At 41.5% G+C, this 21107-nt stretch overlaps 2 protein-coding genes across 2 annotated transcripts in view; both read left to right on the forward strand.

Moving 5' to 3' along the window:
- Window positions 1-20199, forward strand: part of LOC129033918 (inhibitor of carbonic anhydrase-like) — a 40101-nt gene extending 19902 nt beyond the window's left edge. Inside the window, exon 5 of the mRNA XM_054483118.2 lies at window positions 20128-20199. The gene's annotated coding sequence lies outside the window, so the exon portion shown is untranslated. The remainder of the gene's footprint in view (window positions 1-20127) is intronic.
- The window catches only part of LOC129033914 (serotransferrin), a 32402-nt gene continuing 31222 nt past the window's right edge, over window positions 19928-21107 (forward strand). The window contains exon 1 of the mRNA XM_054483112.1: window positions 19928-20586. Coding sequence (XP_054339087.1) covers window positions 20544-20586 — 43 coding nt within the window. The 5' untranslated portion in view covers window positions 19928-20543. The remainder of the gene's footprint in view (window positions 20587-21107) is intronic.

A 21107-nucleotide genomic window follows, 5' to 3' on the forward strand; every position in this document is an offset into this window, starting at 1 on the left:
TGAAGAATGCCATTGTTATTTTGAGAGGGATTACATTAATTCTATAGATTGCTTTGTGTAGTATGGCCATTTTTACAATGTTAATTTTTCCAATCCATGAACATGAGATGTCTTCCCATTTATTTGTGTCCTCAATTTTCTTCATCACAGTTTTACAGTTTTTAGTGTAGAGATCCTTCACCCCCTTGATTAAGTTTATTCCTAGGTATCTTTTTTGGTAGCTATTGTAAATGGAATTATTTTCTTGATTTCTTTTTTAGTTTCATATTAGCATATGAAAATGATACTGATTTTTGTGTGCTGATTTCATATTCTGCAACTTTACTAAATAGTTTATTAGCTTTAAGTTTTTTTGATGGAGTTTTTAAGGTTTTCTTTATATAGGATTATGACTCCTCCAATGATAATTTGACTTCCCTCTTTCCAAATTGGATGCCTTTTCCCTATTTTTTCTCCTTCCTAACTGTTGTTACTAGTATTTCCAATACTAAGAAGAATAGAAGTGCTGAAAGTGGGCATCCTTGATCTCTTCCTGATCTTAAAGGAAAAGGTTTCAGCTTTTCCTCATTCAGTATGATGTTAGCTATGGGTCTGTAATAGATGGTCTTTATTATGTTGAGGTACATACTTTCTCTACTTAATTTGTTGAGTTTTTATCATGAAGTGAGGTTGAATTTTATCAAATGCCTTTTTTGTGTCTATTCAAATAATCATATGGTTTTTGTCTTTTATTCTATTAATGTGTTGTATCCCATTTGTTGATTTGTCTATGTTAAATTATCCTTGCATTTCTGGGATGAATCCACTTGATTATAGTGAATGATCTTTTTAATGTGCCATTTGATTTCATTTACTAGTATCTTCTTGAAATGTTTGCATCTATATTCATTAAAGGTGTTGATCTGTAGTTTTCTTTTATTGTTGTGTCCTTGTCTGGTTTTGGAATCAGGATAATTCTGGCCTTATAAAATGAGTTTGAAAATATTCTCTCCTCTTCAATTTTCTGAAATAGTTGGAGGATAATTAATGTTAGTTCTTCTTTAAATGTTTAGTGGAATTTAGCAGTGAAGCCATTGGGTCCTGGGCTTTTCTTTGATGGAAGATTTTTTACTACTGATTCAATTTTCTCACTTATTACTGGTCTGTGCATATTTTCTATTTCTTCTTAATTTAATCTTGGTAGGTTTTATGTGTCCAGTAATTTACCTGTTTCTTCTATGTTATCAAATTTGTTGGCATATAATTATTCATAATAGTCTCTTATGATCTTTCATATTTCTGTGGTATCAGTTATAATGTCTCCTCTTTCATTTCTGATTTTATTCATTTTAATCTTCTCTTGTTTTCTTTGTTTAGCTAAAGGTTTCTCAATTTTGTTTACCTTTTCAAAAAACCAAACCTTTGTTTTGTTAATTTTTTTGAATTGTTTCTCTAATCTCTATTTCATTTATTTCTGCTCAGAGTTTTATTATTTTCTTCCTTCTACCAATTTCAGATTTAGTTTGTTCTTGTTTTTCTGGATCCTTGAGGGGCACAGTTAGGTTGTTTATTAGAAAACTTCTTTCTTTTTGTAGATGTTTATTGCTAAAAATTTCCCTCTTAGAACTGCTTTTGCTGTGTCTCATAAGTTTTAGTACAATGTGCTTCCATTCTCATTTGTCTTAAGGAATTTTTAAATTTTCCTTTTTAATTTCTTCATTGACTCACCAGTTGTTTAGAAGCATGATGTTTAATATATATGTAAAGATTCTGAAGTTTTTCTTACTGTTGATTTTTAGTTGTATACCACTGTGGTTAGAAAAAATACTTTGTATGATGTCTATCTTTTTAAATTTGTTAAGACTTGTTTTGTGGCCTAATGTGATATATCCTGGAGAATGTCCCATGTGCAGTTGAGAAGAATGCATACTCTGCAGCTGTTGGATGGAATGTTCTGTAAATATCTTTTAGGCCCATTTGATCTATGATGCAGTTAAAGCCTTTTTTCTTTTTGCTTATTTTTTGTCTAAATAATCTGTTCATTGTTGGAAGTTGAGTGTTGAAGTCCTCTATTATCACTGTATTACAGTTTATCTCTCCATTTAGGTGTAATAATATTTGCTTTATATATTTGGGTGCTCCACTATTGGATGCATATCTACTTACAATTGTTATATCTTCTTGTTGAATTGATCCCTTCATCATTATCATCATTATATAATGACCTTCTTTGTCTCTTTTTATAGGTTGTTTTTGTTGTTGCTGCTGTTGTTTGAGACAGGGTCTGGCTGTGTCACCCATGCTGGAGTGCAGTGATACGAACTTGGCTCACTGCAACCTCTGCCTCCTGGGGTCAAGCCATCCTCCCACCTCAGCTTCCTGAGTAGCTGAGACTACAGATGCTTGCCACCAAGCTTGGCTAATTTTTTTTGTATTTTTTGTGGAGACTGGGTTTCGCCGTGTTGCACAGGCTGATCTCAAACTCCTGAGCTCAAGCAATCTCCCTGCCTTGGCCTCCCAAAGTGCTGGGATTACAGGCATGAGCCACCATGCCTGGCCTCTTTTTACAATTTTTGACTTAATGTCTATTTTATCTGATGTAATATGGCTACTTCTGCTTGCTTCTGGTTTCTATTTGCGTGGAATATCTTTTTCCATCTTTTCACTTTCAGTCTATGTTTGTCTTTAATGGTGAGGTCTCCTGTAGAGAGCACATAGTTGAGTCTTATTTACTTAGCCACCCTATATCTTTTAATTTGAGAATGTAACCCATTTACATTCAAAGGCTGTTATTGATAGATAAGAACTTACTCCTGACATTTTTGTTAATTGTTTTCTGGTAGTTTGGTAGATTCTTTGTTTCTTTATTCCTCTTTTTTTGTTTACTTCTGTGGTTTGGTGATTTTCTGTGGTTTCTCTTTCTTATTTGCATATCTGCTGTAATTTATTTATTTGTGGTTACCATGGGGCTAATGTGAGTCTCGTAAGTATAATAGACAATTTTAAGCTGATAACAACTTAACTTTAGCTGCATAAAAGTACTCATTTTCCCTCCCACAGTTAATATTTTTGTTGCCCTAATTTACTTCTTTATCTATGATGTGTTCCTCAGCCACTAATTGTAGTTGTTTTTTAACCATTTAACTTTAAATCTTCATCTAGAAGACTGAGAGTTTTACATAGCACCATTATATCACTGAGTATACTTAGTTTGATTTATGAAATCACTTCTACCAGTAAGTTTTATATTTTAATATGTTTTTAATGACAGTAATTATCATCCTTTTGTTTCTTGTTGCAGCACTCCTTTAAACATTTCTTGTAAGGCTGGTCTTAGCGGTGATTAATTCTCTTAACTTTTGCTTGTCTGTGAAGGACTTTATTTCTTCTTCATTTCTGAGGGATAACTTTGTGGGACACAATATTCTTGGTTGACAGTTTTTTTTTTTCCTCTCAGCACTTTGAATATGTCATGCCATTCTCTCCTGGTCTGCAAAGTTTCTGCTGAGAAATATGCTGATAGTCTGATAGGAATTCCCTTATATGTGACTTGACACACTTCTCTTGTGGCTTTTAGAATTTTCTCGGTCTTTGACTTTTGACAGTTTGATTATAACGTTCCTCAGAGAGAATCTTTTTGGGTTGAATCTAGTTGGAGACCTTTGGGTCTCCTGAATCTGGATGTTCATATCTCTTACTATATTTGAGAAGTGTTTAGCTATTATTTCATTAAATTGGTTTTCTGTGACTTTCTTCATCTCTTCTCATCTGATATTTCTATAATGTGAATATCTGTTCACTGAATGGTGTCCCATAAGTACCATAGGGTTTCTTCATTCCTTTTTATTCTTGTTTTTTTTCTCTCTGACTGGGTTACTTTAAAATAGCTATCTTCAAGTTCAGAACTTCTTTCTTTTGCTTGATTTAGTCTGTTGATGAAGCACTTAATTGTATTATTTTATTTTATTCATTGAATTTTTTCACTTCACAATATCTGTTTGGTTCTTTTATATGATATCTCTTTGTTGATTTCTTTCATTCAGATCATAAATTGTTTTCCTGATTTCATTGAATTGTTTGTCTGTGTTCTCTTGTATCCCACTGAGCTTCCTTAAGATCAGTATTTTTAAATTTCTTTTCAGGTGTTTTGTAAATTCCCCTTTCTTTGTGGCCTTTTAGTGGACATTTATTGTGGTGTCATATTCTCTTGCTTTTTCATGTTTCTTGTGTCCCTACATTGATATCAGCACATCTAGCGAAATGAGCTCCTATCTCAAGCTCCTCATCTACCCAGTGGGCTACCAGATTGACTCTTCCAGCTCATTTAGTTGCCAGAGCTGAAGAACCCAGCAGAAGGCAGATCTTCTCTCCAGCCTAGAACTCAGTCCTAGAGGGGACAGGAAGGGCCCCTGGCTCATGAGCTTCCTACCCAGGAGTTTCTGGGGACAGGACCTCACTCCTTCTGGAAATGGCATTTTCACATTGAGTCCTGTGTTCTCTCCTTGAAGTTTTCCCCCAGGAAGCCATGGGCATGCCTATCCTTTATTCTGGGCTTCTGGAAGACTCTCCCCTGGAGTTTCACCTGCTACAAATCTTCAGACTCTGTTATCCAAAGCCCAGAGACTGCTGGCTATGATGGGCTTGTGGTTCTACCACCAATTTTCTATACCAGGAGAGTCAACCTTGCAGTCCTAAGTGGCACAGACCTGAGGCAGGAGCCTGAAGACCCTGGTCCAATAGGGGTCTTTCAGTGGCACTGGGGGAGCACTGTCAAGAACCCCACCTCTGCTTTGTCCCAATTCTAAGAACTTGGAAAGAAAGCCAGAGCAGATAATTAATGTTTAACATTTCAATATATTTGGGATACTAATGGATCCCTTTGAAGATTAATAAAAGCTGGTAACTCTCATTCTAGTAACACACACACAAGCATGCATACACACACACGTTTACATACAATTTTTGTGCATTCATAGCTTCAGTTCAGTGATTCTTCTGTGACCTCACACTGCCTTTCCCTGAGTCGTAGAAGTGTAGGGATGGAGATTTGTTGAACTGATTTTAAGTAGATGCTACCCTAGGGGGTTGGTAAGTCTTATTAAATTGTACATGTATCACTTTACGTATACATATTCTAAAGGCCTATCTGTGAGGAATATTTAAAACAACTAAAAGGGTAAAATCATTCCATTGTAGAAACCAAAGTTGACACCAATTATTTGCAAATCTGTATAGGTCAGATATTTACTTTGGACAGCTGAGAAACCTGGTGAACTTTGATCTTCTTTTTCCATGGACCCTGAGGACATTAAACAAGGGAGTTTACTCTGGAGGTAGTAGAAGGATCAGTGATCAGTTTACTTTGGCCCTAGGAGCACTGGACTCTGTTCAGCTTAACCAGCCACCTCTCATAGGCCTATCTGAAGGTCTTGGGACTTGACCTGTCTTGGTGAAGGAGCAATGGGAAGTACAATCTTTAAATAATGTTGGAAGAAATTATGAATAACACTTTTCAAGAAAGTGTGTCACAGGACAGTGGGGACAGCTCAGGCTATTGAGTTCATAGTCCTAGATTCTAGCTTTCCATCTTGCTGGACAGCCTACCAGTTATGTCCTCCAGCTGAGCTCAGTTTTTGTCTCTGTAAAATCACTTCTCTATACTAAATGGTCTCTCAGGGTGTATTTTGCCAAAGGGCCCAGTAGCAATGGAGGGAGACATAAAGCAGTCACACAGAATAACTTCATTAGTTCACTGAGTGTGTATTTGGTATGTAGTCTATGTTGGGTGTTCTGTAATAATGATAGTTGTCATCACCATCTATTGGTGTCATTACCATCTATTGGTCAGACAGAGCAAGCAGTCTAGTAGCAATGTGAGCAATCTTCAGAATGACAAGGTAGACATTTGTACTCCTATTACTAATGAGAAAACAGAGCCTCAGAGTAGTTAAGTAACTTGTCCAGTATGATGCAGCTACTCAATGGTCTAACATCCAAACCCAAGAGTCTTTGACTCCAATTCCATGCCCATTTTATTACTGCACAGATTGCATGTGACAATACTCCGTGAATGAATGGACAGGTGACTATTAATAGAAGGTGGGCACAGGGAACTAGTATACAGAGAAAAAGTCCTGCTAGGATCTGTCTGCTCTGTTCTCTGTGATGGACTGCCTAGGACTTAGTGGTCAGCATCCTTGCAGGGTCCTTGATGTAGTGGGACCTGAGGGGCTGGACTCAGGAGCTGTGCACATGGGACTTAGAAGGGGAAGATATCGGTCAGGATATAAATAAAAATTAGAGGAAAAATGCTAAGGTGCTGGATACTGTACTAGGTGATTTATAGTAATTACTAATTTAGATCTCACAATAACTCTATGAAGCAGAGCTGGCTGGGCTTCTGGGTCCGGTGGAGACTTGGAGAACTTTTCTGTCTAGCTAAAGGATTATAAATGCACCAATCAGTGCTCTGTGTCTAGCTAAAGGTTTGTAAATGCACCAATCAGCACTCTGTCAAAACGGACCAATCAGCACTCTGTAAAACGGACCAATCAGCACTCTGTAAAATGGACCAATCAGCTCTCTGTAAAATGGACCAATCAGCAGGATGTGGGTGGGGCCAAATAAGGGAATAAAAGCTGACCACCCGATCGAGCAGCGGCAACCCAGTGGGGTTCCTTTCCATGGTGAGGAGGCTTTATTCTTTTGCTGTTTGCAATAAATCTTGCTGCTGCTCACTGTTTGGGTCCACACTACCTTTATGAGCTGTAACAGTCATCATGAAGGTCTGCAGCTTCACTCCTGAAGTCAGCAAGACCACGAGCACACCAGAAAGAAGAAACTCCAGACACGTCTGACCATCAGAAGGAACAAACTCTGGACACACCATCTTTAAGAACTGTAACACTCACTGCAACGGTCCACAGCTTCATTCTTGAACTCAGTGAGAACAATGAACCCACCAATGCCGGACACATTATGGTCCTCATTTTCTAGATGGGGAATTGGGGCACTAAGAGCTTAGGTGACTTGCCTAACTCACTGTCCAACCTGAAAGTCTTAGTGTATAGAAGCGAATGATCAAGCCACTGTAGCTTTAGTGGTGTCTTCAGTCAGGGACAACCAGGGCCAGGATCTTCTCTTGTCCTAATTTGTGCAGTTATGATCCTGTCCTGTGTACTGAATGCCACTTCTACCAACGCTATGTTCCTGCCTTGCAGTGTGAAGATTATTTCCAAATTCAGATCTAGGAATAAACCCCACTTCTGGGAGCACATTCATCTATCAGAATTTATTCTTTTGTTTAAAATCCAAGTTCTTTGACACCTGTTGTCCCAGCCTACTTTATGCCATGCTGTCAAAATTTCACAGCCTTCCTTTCCACTCCCGAGCGTCTACTATCTCACCTGGGAGAGGGGCTTTTGGAGGAAGGGGCTGAAGCAGCTGCTGTGACACAGGCTGCCTATTTCACAGTTTGGGGCACAAAACTCGTGCTTCCCCATCCCTGACTACTAATCTCCTTCCCATCTTTGCCGAGCCTGCCCAGGTGTCCTGTAAACAGTGTGTCAGGGAAGGCTAGCATTCCTGCACACCTGCCTTTGATCAGGGACCTTTGTTCCTTTACACATGAGAGTTCCCAGAGTGTGCTGGGCTCCAGGCTCAGTGGCTGTTCTAGCTGTCAGCCTGGTGGTAAAGTGGAACTGGGTGAGGTTGAAAATACGGTGATGAGAAAAGGGGTTTCTTAGCAGGGTACATCTCTGTCTAAAAATGAGAACAGACAGCTCCTGGTCTGTCCCAGTTGTAGAAGGAGGACTGAGTTGAGGAGAAGGAGCCGTGGCTTTGTAACATTGAACAATGCTGAATATCTCTGCTCCGTTGTTCCTCCATTCTGCACACAATCCTATCTGCCTTTCATAGTCCTGTAGAGGAGATGATTAAAAGGCTGGCTGCTCCCTTTCTTCTTTCATTGCCCTACCTTTCTCTTGTTTCCATTTTCTTTCCTTCCTTAAGAAAAAAAACATGTATTTATTCTATTCTCGTTCTTTTGCCTGAGGTGGCTATGGGCAGTGGCTCCTGAGGGACTGGGGTGGAGCAGGCAGTGGGAGGATCAGGAGGTTGTTTACGTACAAGAGAAATGAGCAAAGAGCTGAAAATAGTGAGCACACTGGGACTGCGGTTTCTCATAGCCAGAGAAGGGAGCTGCACATATGGGGAGGAAGACAGCTAGAATATCTGCAGTGCTGTTCAGTCAGAATTGAGGGATCAGTGTGAACTCATGGTTGTGTAAGGGTGTGAGACAGGTATAGATGTGTGTGTGTTTCTGTGTCCCCTAGCTCTGTCTGGAGAGCCTAGTATCAAGGATTCTGCAACAAGAATTACCACACCTGGCACCCAGATTTAGCTTTCTAAATACCGTTCTCCACTAAAAGGATATGTCCGTCACCTTAGAGAAGGAGGTTCCAGAAATAGAGATCCCAGAGCTGGTACAGGGAAGGTACAAGGTAGGCTTGAATGTCTTTTCTGTCAGAAAGTGAAGTGCTTAAAAAATGTTGAGGCTTGTAACAGGTCCACAGGAGCCAGCTGGAAATGCCTCCAATTGGCCACATGTGCAACAGTTTGAGCACTGAACTAGATAATGACAGTAACTGGCTATAACCCACCAAACAAAACAGGAACTCACGAGTTCATGCAGATAAAAACAAGTCATAGAAAAAACTAAACAGATGAAGAAAGGGAAGTTCTTCCTTACCTTAGAATGCTAATTAATAAGCATAGAAGAAGTGATATCTGAAAATCCTCATTTTGCAATCAATATAGTACTAATTCATTCTGTGAATCATTAAGAACACAGCATTGCATCTGTGATATTGCTGCCAAAAATGCACAACCTGAGTCAAATCATGTGGTGATGCCACAAAAACCCAAATGGAGAAAGTTTCTTAAAAAAAAAACCTGTTAAATACAAAATCACACCATGAGAACACAGACCAGCCAAATCCAGAATGTTGGAAATTCCCAAGGACAAATGATCCAGTTTATTTGACAAGTATGCAACATAAAATGCTGCCGATTGTTTAGAGTGAAAGAGATTTAAAAGTTAAATGTAACATGTGGATCTTGTTTGGGATCCAGTTTGAACAACCTAACACTTTTTTAGACAACAAGGGTAATTGCTATATTGACTGAGTATTAGATGATAATAAGAAATAATTGTGCTGTTGTCCCAGCACTTTGGGATGCTGAGGCGGGTGGATCACAAGGTCAGGAGTTCAAGACCAGCTTGGTCAAGATGGTGAAACCCTGTCTCTACTAAAAATACAAAAATTAGCCAGGCGTGGTGGCAGGTGCCTGTAATCCCAGTGACTCAGGAGGCTGACACAGATAATTGCTTGAACCTGGCAGGCAGAGGTTGCAGTGAGCCAAGATCACACCACTGCACTCCAGCCTGGGCAACTAAGCAAGACCCCATCTCAAAAAAAAAAAAAAAAAAAAAGAAATAATGTGGAAAATTCCAAAAACCAGAACACCTCTTCTCCTCCAAAGGATCACAACTTCTCACCAGCCAGGAACAAAACTGGACAGAGAATGAGTTTGACGAATTGACAGAAGTAGAAGCTTCAGAAAGTGGGTAATAACAAACCCCTCCAAGCTAAAGGAGCATGTTCTAACCCAATGCAAGGAAGCTAAAAACCTTGAAAAAAGGTTAGAGGAATTGCTAACTACAATAATCAGTTTGAAGAAGAACATAAATAAGCTGATGGAGCTGAAAAACAGCACGGGAACTTTGTGAAGCATACACAAGTATCAATAGCCGAATAGATCAGGCAGAAGAAAGGATATCAGAGATTGAAGATCAACTTAATGAAATAAAGCATGAAGACAAGATTAGAGAAAAAAGAATGAAAAAGAACAAACAAAGCCTCCAAGAAATATGGGACTATGTGAAAAGACCAAACCTACGTTTGCTTGATGTACCTGAAAGTGACAGGGAGAATGGAACCAAGCTGGAAAGCACTCTTCAGGATATTATCCAGGAGAACTTCTCCAAGCTAGCAAGACAGGCCAACATTCCAATTCAGGAAATACAGAGAGCACCACAAAGATACTCCTCAAAAAGATCAACCACAAGACACATAATCATCAGATTCACTAAGATTGAAATGAAGAAAAAATGTTAAGGGCAGCCAGAGAGAAAGGTTGGGTTACCCACAAAGGGAAGCTCATCAGACTAACAGCAGATCTCTCGGCAGAAACCCTGCAAGCCAGAAGAGAGTGGGGGCCAATATTCAACATTCTTAAAGAAAGGAATTTTCAACCCAGAATTTCTTATCCAGCCAAACTAAGCTTCCTAAGTGAAGGAGAAATAAAATCCTTTACAGACAAGCAAATGCTGAGATATTTTGTCACCACCAGGCCTGCCTTACAAGAGCTCTTAGAGGAAGCATTAAATATGGAAAGGAAAAACCGGTACCAGCCACTGCAAAAACATAACAAATTGTAAAGACCATCAACACTATGAAGAAACTGCATCAACTAACAGGCAAAATAACCAGCTAGCATCATAATGACAGGATCAAATTCACACATAACAATATTAACTTTAATGTAAACGGGCTAAGTGCCCCCCAATTAAAAGACACAGACTGGCAAATTGGATAGAGTCAAGACCTATCAGTGTGCTGTATTCAGGAGACCCATCTCACATGCAAAGACACACACAGGCTCAAAATAAAGGGATGGAAGAAGATTTACCAAGCAAATGGAAAGCAAAAAAAAAAAAAAAAAAAAAAAGGCAGGGGTTACAATCTTAGTCTCTGATAAAACAGACTTTAAACCAACAAAGATAAAAAAAAGACAAAGAAGAGTATTACATAATGGTAAAAAGATCAATGCAACAAGAAGAGCTAATTATCCTAAATATATGTGCACCCAATATAGGAGCACCCAGATTCATAAAGCAAGTTCTTAGAGACCAACAAAGAGACTTAGACTCCCACACAATAATAGTGGGAGACTTTAACACCCCACTGTCAATATAAGGCAGATTAACGAGACAGAAAATTGACAAGGATATTCAGGACTTGAACTCAGCTCTGGACCAAGCGGACCTAACAGACATCTACAGAACTCTCCACCCCAAATCAATAGAATATACATCCTTCTCAGCACCACATCGCACTTATTCTAAAATTGAACACATGATCGCAAGTAAAACACTCCTCAGCAAATGCAAAAGAACAGAAATCATAACAGTCTCTCAGACCACAGCACAATCAAATTAGAACTCAGGATTAAGAAACTCACTCAAAACTGCACAACGACACGGAAACTGAACAACCTGTTCCTGAATGACTACTGGGTAAATAACGAAATTAAGGCAGAAATAAATAAGTTCTTTGAAACCAATGAGAACAAAGACACAATGTAGCAGAATCTCTGGGACACAGCTAAAGCAGGGTTTAGAGGGAAATTTATACCACTAAATCCCCACAGGAGAAAGCAGGAAAGATCTAAAATTGACATTCTAACATCACAAAAGAACTAGAGAAGCAAGAGCAAACACATTCAAAAGCTAGCAGAAGACAAGAAATAACTAAGATCAGAGCAGAGCTGTGGGAGGTAGAGACACAAAAAAAACCTTAAAAAAATCAATGAATCCAGGAGCTGGTTTTTTGAAAAGGTTAACAAAATAGACCGCTAGCCAGACTAATAAAGAAGAAAAGAGAGAAGAATCAAATAGACACAATAAAAAATGATAAAGGGGATATCACTACTGATCCCACAGAAATACAAACTACCATCAGAGAATACTATAAACACGTCTATGAAAATAAACTAGAAAATTTAGAAGAAATGGATAAATTCCTGGACACATACACCCTCCTAAGACTAAACCAGGAAGAAGTCAAATCCTGTATAGACCAATAACAAGTTCTGAAATAGAAGCAGTAATTAATAGCCTACCAAGAAAAAATAGCCCAGGACCAGAAGGATTCACACCTGAATTCTACCAGAGGTACAAAGAAGAGCTGGTACCATTCCTTCTGAAACTATTCCAAACAATAGAAAAAGAGGGACTCCCCCCTAACTCATTTTATGAGGCCAGCATCATCCTGATACCAAAACCTGGCAGAGACACAATAAAAAAAGAAAATTTCAGGCCAATATCCCTGATGAACATCAATGAGAAAATCTTCAATAAAATACTTGCAAACTGAATCCAGCAGCACATCAAAAAGCTTACTCACCACGATCAAGTTGGCTTCATCCCTGGGATGCAAGACTGGTTAAACATACGCAAATCAATAAACATAATCCATCACATAAACAGAACCAATGACAAAAACCACATGATTATCTCAATAGATGCAGGAAAGGCCTTCAACAAAATTCAACACTCTTTCATGCTAAAAACTCTCAATAAACTAGGTATTGATGGAACGTATCTCAAAATAATAAAAGCTATTTATGACAAACCTACAGCCAATATCATACTGAATAGGCAAAAGCCGGAAGCATTCCCTTTGAAAACCGGCACAAGACAAGGATGCCCTCTCTCACCACTCCTATTCAACATAGTATTGGAAGTTCTGGCCAGGGCGATCAGGCAAGAGAAAGAAATAAAGGGTATTCAAATAGGAAGACAGGAAGTCAAATTCTCTCTCTTTGCAGATGACATGATTGTATATTCAGAAAACCCCATTGTCTCAGTCCAAAATCTCCTTAAGCTGATAAACAACTTCAGCAAAGTCTCAGGATACAAAATCAATGTGCAAAAATCACAAGCATTCCTATACACCAATGATAGACAAACAGAGCACCAAATCATGAGTGGACTCCCATTCACAATTGCTACAAAGAGAATAAAATACCTAGGAATACAACTTACAAGGGATGTGAAGGACCTCTTCAAGGAGAACTACAAACCACTGCTCAGCTAAATAACAGAGGACACAAACAAATGGAAAAACATTCCATGCCCATGGATAGGAAGAATCAATATCGTTAAAATGGCCATACTGCCTGAAGTAATTTATAGATTCAATGCTATCCCCATCAAGTTACCATTAACTTTCTTCACAGAATTTGAAAAAACTACTTTAAGTTTCATATGGAACCAAAAAAAGAGCCCACATAGCCAAGACAATCCTAAGCAAAAAGAACAAAGCTGGAGGCATCACGCTACCTGACTTCAAACTATACTACAAGGCTACAGTAACCAAAACAGCACGGCACTGGTACCAAAACAGATATATAGACTAATGGAACAGAACAGAGGCCTCAAAAAATAACGCCACACATCTACAACCACCTGATCTTTGACAAACCTGACAAAACAAGCAATGGGGAAAAGATTCCCCATTTAATAAATGGTCCTGGGAAAACAGGCTAACCATATGCAGAAAACTGAAACTGGACCCCTTCCTTACGCTGTATACAAAAATTAACTCAAGAGGGATTAAAGATTTAAATGTAAGACCTAAAACCATAAAAACCCTAGAAGAAAACCTAGGCAATACCATTCAGGACATAGGCATAGGCAAAGACTTCACGACTAAAACACCAAAAGCGATGGCAACAAAAACCAAAATTGACAAATGGGATCTAATTAAAATAAAGAGCTTCTGCACAGCAAAAGAAGCTATTATCAGAGTGAACGGGCAACCTACAGAATGGGAGAAAATTTTTCCAATCTATCCCTCTGACAAAGGGCTAATATCCAGAATCTACAGGGAACATAAACAAATTTACAAGAAAAAAAAAACCATCAAAAAGTGGGCAAAGGATATGAACGACCATCAAAAAGTGGGCAAAGGATATGTCACTAAAGAAGACATTTAGGCAGCCAACAAACATAAGGAAAAAAAGCTCATCATCACTGGTCATTAGAGAAATGCAAATCAAAACCACAATGAGATAACATCTCATGCCAGTTAGAATGGTGATCATTAAAAAGTCGGGAAACAACAGATGCTGGAGAGGATGTGGAGAAATAGGAATGCTTTTACGCTGTTGGTGGGAGTGTAAATTAGTTCAACCATTGTGGAAGACATTGTGTCAATTCCTCAAGGATCTAGAACCAGAAATACCATTTGACCCAGCAATCCCATTACTGGGTATATACCCAAAGGATTATAAATCATTCTACTATAAAGACACAAGCACATGTATGTTTATTGCAGCACTATTCACAATAGCAAAGACTTGGAACCAACCCAAATGCCCATCAATGATAGACTAAAGAATATGTGGCACATATACACCATGGAATACTATGCAGCCATAAAAAAGGATGAGTTCATGTCCTTTGCAGGGGCATGGATGAAGGTGAAAACCATCATTCTCAGCAAAGTAACATAGGAACAGAAAACCAAATACCACATGTTCTCACTAATAAGTGGGAGTTGAACAATGAGAACACACGGACACAGGGAGGGGAACATCACACACTGGGGCCTCTCAGGGGATTGGGGGCTAAGGGAGGGATAGCATTAGGAGAAATACCCAATGTGGCATGATCTCAGCTCACTGCAACCTCTGCCTCCTGGGTTCAAGTGATTCTCGATTCTCATGCCTCAGCCTCCCAAGTAGGTAGGACTACAGGTACATGCTACCATGCCCAGCTAATTTTTGTATTTTTAGTATACACGGGGTTTCACCATGTTGGCCAAGCTGGTCTCGAACTCCTGACCTTAAGTGATCCTCCCGCCTTGGCCTCCCAAAATGCTGGTATTACAGGCATGAGCCACTGTGCCCAGCCTCTTTTGCATTTTCTTTTACAGACTTTAGAATTATGTTGTTAATTTACATGAAAAAACATTTGGAATTTGATTGGGAGTACATCGAATTTCTACATCAATTTGAGGAGAATTGTAATTTTTACAATATCAAGTCTTCCACTCCCTGTTCAAGATATAGTTTTCCATTTGCTTTGAGTTTCTTAATTTAAAGTCTGGTACATAAAAGTTTTAGATGTCTTTTGATAGATTTAATCCTAGGCATTTGTTTTTCTTATGTTACTTTAGGTAGCATTTTTCATGGTTTTTTTTTTTTTTTTCAATTTGAGTATAGAAATACAATTGACTTTGGTGTATTTACCTACCTTGATCCAGCTCTATTTTTTTTTTTTTTTTTTTTTTTTTTTTGAGACAGGGTCTCACTCTGTCACCCAGGCTGGAGTGTAGTGGCACAATCTCAGGTCACTGCAACCTCTGCCTCCCGGATTCAAGCGATTCCCCCACCTCAGCCTCCTGAGTAGCTGGGCCTACAGGTGTGCACCACCACACGTAGCTAACTTCTGTATTTTTAATAGAGAAGGGGTTTCGCTATGTTGGCCATGCTGGTCTCAAACTCCTGACCTCAGGTGATCTGCCTGCTTCAGCCTCCCAAAGTTCTGTGATTATAGACGTGAGCCACCACGTCCAGCTTTAACTCATTTATTCTAAGATATACTCTAGTTTCTTCAGAATTTTATACACATACAATTTATTATGCATAAAGATGAGAGTTTATTTTTTTCCTTTTCAATCCTTTTACTTACTATTTCTTTTTCTTGCCCGACTAAACCGGCAAGGGCCTCCAGTAAAAAGGTTGACTAGAAATGATAATAGCAAACATTCTGGTCTTATTACTGATCTCAACAAAAAAGCTTTATTCAGCATGCCACACTAAGTATGATTTCTGTAGATTTTTATGGTACACTAATACTTGATATCAGACTGAGAAAGGTTTGTCGAATAAGTTTGCTAAGAGGTTTTGTTATGAGTGGATATTGAATTTTATTAAATGATGTTCCCATACTGAGTGATAGGGTCATACCATTTTCCTTTATTATTCCGCTAATATGATATATTACAGTGATTGATACTTGAAAAGATAGCTTACATTCCTGGAATAAACCCAATTTGGTAATTATTTATTAATCTTTTTTACATTTTGCTAGATTCTATTTGCTAATCTTTTGTGTAGAAATTTTGCATCTGTGTTCATAAAAGTTATTTTTTTATCTTTGTCATGATGTCTTTGTTAGTTTTTCCTTTCTAAGTATACATACTGTCCTGAAAACATTAGTTAAGGAGTGTTCCTACTTTTCTGTTCCTGGAGGAGTATATTGGTGTAATCCTTTTTCTTTATTTAGAGACAGGGTCTCACTTTGTTGCCCAGGCTGGAATGCAGTGTTGTGATCTTGGCTCACTGCAGCCTTGAACTCCTGGGTTCAAGCAATCCTCTTACCTTAGCCTCTCGGGTAGCTGGCACTACAGGTGCATGCCACCATGTCCAGCTGATTTAAATTTTTTGTAGAGACGAGTTCTCACTATATTGCCCAGGCTGGTCTTGAACTCGTGAGCTCAAGCGATCCTCCTGCCTCAGGCTTCCAAAGCCCTAGGATTACAGGCATGAGCCACCACCCCCACGCTGTAATTCTTCTTGAATGTTTGATGGAATTCATTCCACCTGGCCCTGGACTATTCTTCATGAGACAGGTATTTTTGTAGACTCCCCTGTGAAAAGAATGGAAACCCTGAGAATCTTTATTGTCCAAGGACTTCTGAGAGGTAGAACAGAGATAGAGAAAGGGAGAGAGAAGGAGAGACAGAGAAAGAGAGAGAGAGAGCGAGAGCGAGCAAGCAGTGGTGTCATGTGGCATTTCAAAATGCCTGGCATTTTCCTAAAAGTACCCTGCCCAGTCCCCAACCCCCTGGTCATATGGCGCGACCCAGCAGGCTTGCAGGGTGACTGGTTTCGTGAATGTCAGTTCTCAGGCTGCCAGGCTGCTGTTTCTGAAGGATGACCCAGACTCAGAGAAGTCTCTGGTGTCAGGCGGAGGACACTGGGTTGGGGATAGGAGGAACTGCTCAAAACAGACAGAGGCTCTTTGTTTGCTTTGCTTCTGTGTCAATTGGGCAACATTTGGAAACAACAAATATTGGTTCAGAGGCCCACTGCTTTTACCCACCTCCTGCTGGTCAGCTTTTCCAACTTTCCTGCACGTACACACAAGCACAGCTATTTCTTTAAGGGCCAACTCGCGGTTGAAATTTAAGAGTTTTCCCCTGTTTGCGGTGAAAGATTTGGCTCATGCTTGGGTTGGTCTAGAACTGGAAGCTCCTTTATGTCCTCTCTCAATCTCTTTCTCTTTCTCTCTCACCTCCCTCCCTCTCTTTCCTCCCCCACTAAATAAATAAAGAGAAGGTCTATATCAAGAAGGCAGCTGTGGTCTGGAGAAGGGCAAGATTTAGGAAGTTTGAGTTCAGGTCTCAGAGCTCCATGAATAAGGACCCATCATTTGACTGTAATGTCCACATCTGATAAATGAAGGTACTGATCTTATCTTGCAGGGCTGCCCCAATGATCTTGCCCCAGGACAGTGCCTGACACATACAAGGGGATAAAAACATGATATTTTCTTCCGGCTGAGCATAATCAAGCCAGTCCATGTCTAAGGATCTGCAGTTGGTACTCAGACCTCTCCCAGACTGACAAGCCTCTGGGCTGGCAAAGCCCTGGGCGCTGTGTGCTTTTGGAGAAATGGCAAGGCTGGGAGTCTCATGTCTGTCCCTCTCTCGGTGTGACCCCAGATGAGCTCCTTGGCCCCTGCATGTCCTGGTTTCCTGGGAGAGGCAGTGTCCCTGGTGACTGCGTACGCTCTGGAACCAGACTGCCTTCTCTTGTATTCTGACTTTGCAGCTGACCTTGAACAAGGTATCATCCTCTCTGGTCCTCAGTTTCCTTGTCTTATCTGTAAGATGCAGATGCTAAAGCACCAAAGTCAGAGGGGTATGGTAAATGCTCAGTGAAGCTCCCAGTAAATCTCAGCCATCATTAAGCTATTAAAAGGGACAGTGAATCTCCAACTCCAGAGCATCTCTGGTGTAGAATTAAAGAATGTAAGTGAGAGCACAGGTACAAGTGTCATGGACATGGAGCGCTGTAATGTTAACCTCTTACCTTCACATGCTCCTATAGACATATACAGGCATAGGCACCCCCTACAGCTAGGGCCATGCACACATGTACACCCCAAAGCTGGCCTCACCCCTGCCTACCCCATCCAAGGAATGGCAAGCACGAGGGCCTGCTGTTGTCCTCCTGAGCAAGAGCCAAGGCCCTGGCCTCTCCATCTAGGTGTGTGTAGATGACGTGGGAGCACCAGTTCTCTATGTCTTGTCTGAGCTTCCTTCATATCCTATGAGGCTGTGTACTTCCTTCCCAGCCCCTGTCTTGGGCTTGGACTCAAAGGACCCCTCTGAGGACAGGGCATAGAGTTGGCTGGTCTGGAGAGGACTCAGCCTGGCCAGTAGGTAGTTGCTCCCTACTGAGGAGCTCTGGCTTAGGCTATGGGCCTGTGGCTGGAGGAGTGGCCTCAGGGGGGCTTAGTCTATGAATGTAGATGGGCTCCAGAGAAGGCGAATCACTGACCATCTTCTTTCCATGCCCTGCGTTGAGCTTCCCTGAGTTTGTGGCATGAGCTCAACCTTTGGTAACTGCACTTCCTGCTCTCTGGCAGACCCTGCAAGCTTACTACAGGGCCTGTCCATGCATCAGCTGTATGTGTGCATGCTGCTCTGCCAGGCGCCTCCCAGTTAGCCTTGCCCCTGACTTTTCCTGCTCATCTCACATCCCTACCTCAAGGTCTCCAAATGAATCCAGACCACTGCCTAGAGCCTGCTGTAGGGGCAGTAGGAATATGGCCCTTATGCCAAGAGTCTTCTTTCCCTACGGCTCAAGCACAAGGGGCCCATGGACGGGCAAGGGTGGAGTAAGACAAGGCAGCAGTGGTCACTCTCCCTCGCTGGTGAGGCTGATGTGTTGGGAAAGCCAGACTTGACTTCTGTCCTCACTGTAAACAGAAAGCTTCTGCAGTGGACTCTAAAGTGGGAGGTGTGTAACCCCTTTGCATATGAGATAATCTTTTGGAGTATGAGAGAACATAATCTAACTTCCAGTTATATTTATTGTTATTGCAAAAGATTAACAAATTATCATTCATTCATATTGAATGTGTGAATTGGCCCTATCTCCCACCTGAGTCTGCAGTCATGACAGATGGAGCCTTTGAGGTGTCCTAAGGGAAGATGGGGATCACCTCACAATGCTATAGGTGAAGAAGGGAGTGCCGACCCTGCCCTTTGTTTTGGCATTTTTATTTCCATACTTTGTGGTTTGTATGTGCCCAGTTAAACGGATGTACAGATTAGATAATCTGGCTTTACCTCCAACCTTCACGAGATGCACACATGCCTTAAAAAGATTCCTACAAAGAAACTAGAATTAGGAGACAATTCTGACAACACAAAAACAAGTGAACAAAAATCAAATGCCTGACCTGACATGTCCACTAGGCTTGATATGAGCTTGGTCAACTAAAACATGAGACAGAATGAATGACCATCTGGTCAGGTTGGATAAGAAGTAACTTTTCGCAAAATCTCTGAAGTCTGGATTTACACTTCGTGGAAGGAATCTTGACCTTTCCCCAAGTATATTATGCCTTGAGATAATAATCCTATATAAGGCCGCATAAGCAAAACGACATTTGAAAATGAGTTTCATCTTTAGCTCATCCTTTTACAAATTTCTATTCCTTGTGCATGATTGAAGTGTACACATTTTTTAGTTAAAATATAAGCATATAGAAGGCACAAGTGCAATATTTTTCATGATAAGGATGTGCAATTAAACCGGTTAGGAGACTCATCAACTACAGAGGGACATGGTGGCCCCAGGTTGTAAGAACAGGCCACATCCTCCACTGGGCCGCTTGCTTTGTGCTAAGATGGCACTTTGTTCTGAGCCTCACAGTGTCTTGACCATGTTCCTGGAACCTTCTTGTTGGAGGGAGTTCATCTTCCCCTATGACTCTGTCCCTAGTCTAAGGTGTCCCACAGGAAGCTTGAGGGCAGGAAGTTTTCCAGCCCAGGAGCCTGAGCTCAGCGGGGCAGGAAGAGGGAGCAGCTCCTCCGTGGGGGACCTTTGAGAGCCCAGGAGCAGGATTTCGAGGGACACCTGGTGGGGAGCAAAAGGTGCTGAGTCTGTCTTTGACCTTGAGCCCAGCTTGTTTCTCCTGCATCCTCCCCCAAAAGGGGCTTTGCCTGTCATTCTCCAGTTCTAGTGTGGGGTCTGGGCGCAGTTCTTTTCCCTCTCCAGCCTCGGAGTCTTCCTCTGTGGACTGAGCAGATAGGACTGGTGGAACGGACCAGCTCAGCAGCCCTGGAATCAGGAGCAGAGCCACCCGGCTCCCAGCCCGCCGTAGCCGCTCCTGGCACCGAGCGAGCCGCGATGACAATGGCTGCATTGTGCTTCATGTCCCTTCCCATCAGCATTACTGTGCTGGACTCCTTCCACTCGCGGGTCGTCTCCAGAGCTCAGAAAATGAGGTGATCAGTGGGACGAGTAAGGAAGGGGGGTTGGGAGAGGGGCGATTGGGCAACCGGGCTGCACAAACACGGGAGGTCAAAGATTGCGCCAAGCCGGCCCAGGCCGGGAATAAAGGGCCGCGGGGCGCGGGAGGCTGCACAGAAGCGAGTCGGACTGTGCTCGCTGCTCAGCGCCGCACCCGGAGGATGAGGCTTGCCGTGGGAGCCCTGCTGGCCTGCGCCGTCCTGGGTGAGTGCGGGCACGGGGAAGCACCGCAGAGTCGCTGGCCCGCGCATTCCCTGCAACCCGGGCGGCCACCGCGCAGCTTGCATACATTCCGCGCTCAGGCTAGAAGCCTGGGTGTCTGGGTGCCTTTCCCTTGCCTCTCTACGCCCCACCCCTCGCCTCTGCTTGAGCTTCTAGGCACCTTTCACTGCACTCACTGTCTCCTCCCCCTCCTTCTCTTTGTCCAGTAAATCTTGCAGCAGTGAAATACAATAAATCAGAGCACGTCTAAGCAGGTTATCAAAACCCTTTGCTGCTGCCTCTTGTCAAGTCCAGACTCCTTAGCATGGCATTCAAGGCCTCCTGGGTCTGACCACTGCCCCTTTCAGAGTCTGATGTCCCTTGGGTGCCCTGGGAGCTGTAGATGTCCTGCCAAGGAAGCAGTGCCATCGAGCGGTCAGAGCATGGGATTTGAAGCCAGACTTCTTGGATTCAAATCCTGGCCGGCTCCTCACCAGGGAGGGGGTCATCACAGCACTTGCCTG

The sequence above is a fragment of the Pongo pygmaeus genome, chromosome 2 (genome assembly GCF_028885625.2).
Source record: "Pongo pygmaeus isolate AG05252 chromosome 2, NHGRI_mPonPyg2-v2.0_pri, whole genome shotgun sequence".
Lineage (NCBI taxonomy): Eukaryota > Metazoa > Chordata > Mammalia > Primates > Hominidae > Pongo > Pongo pygmaeus.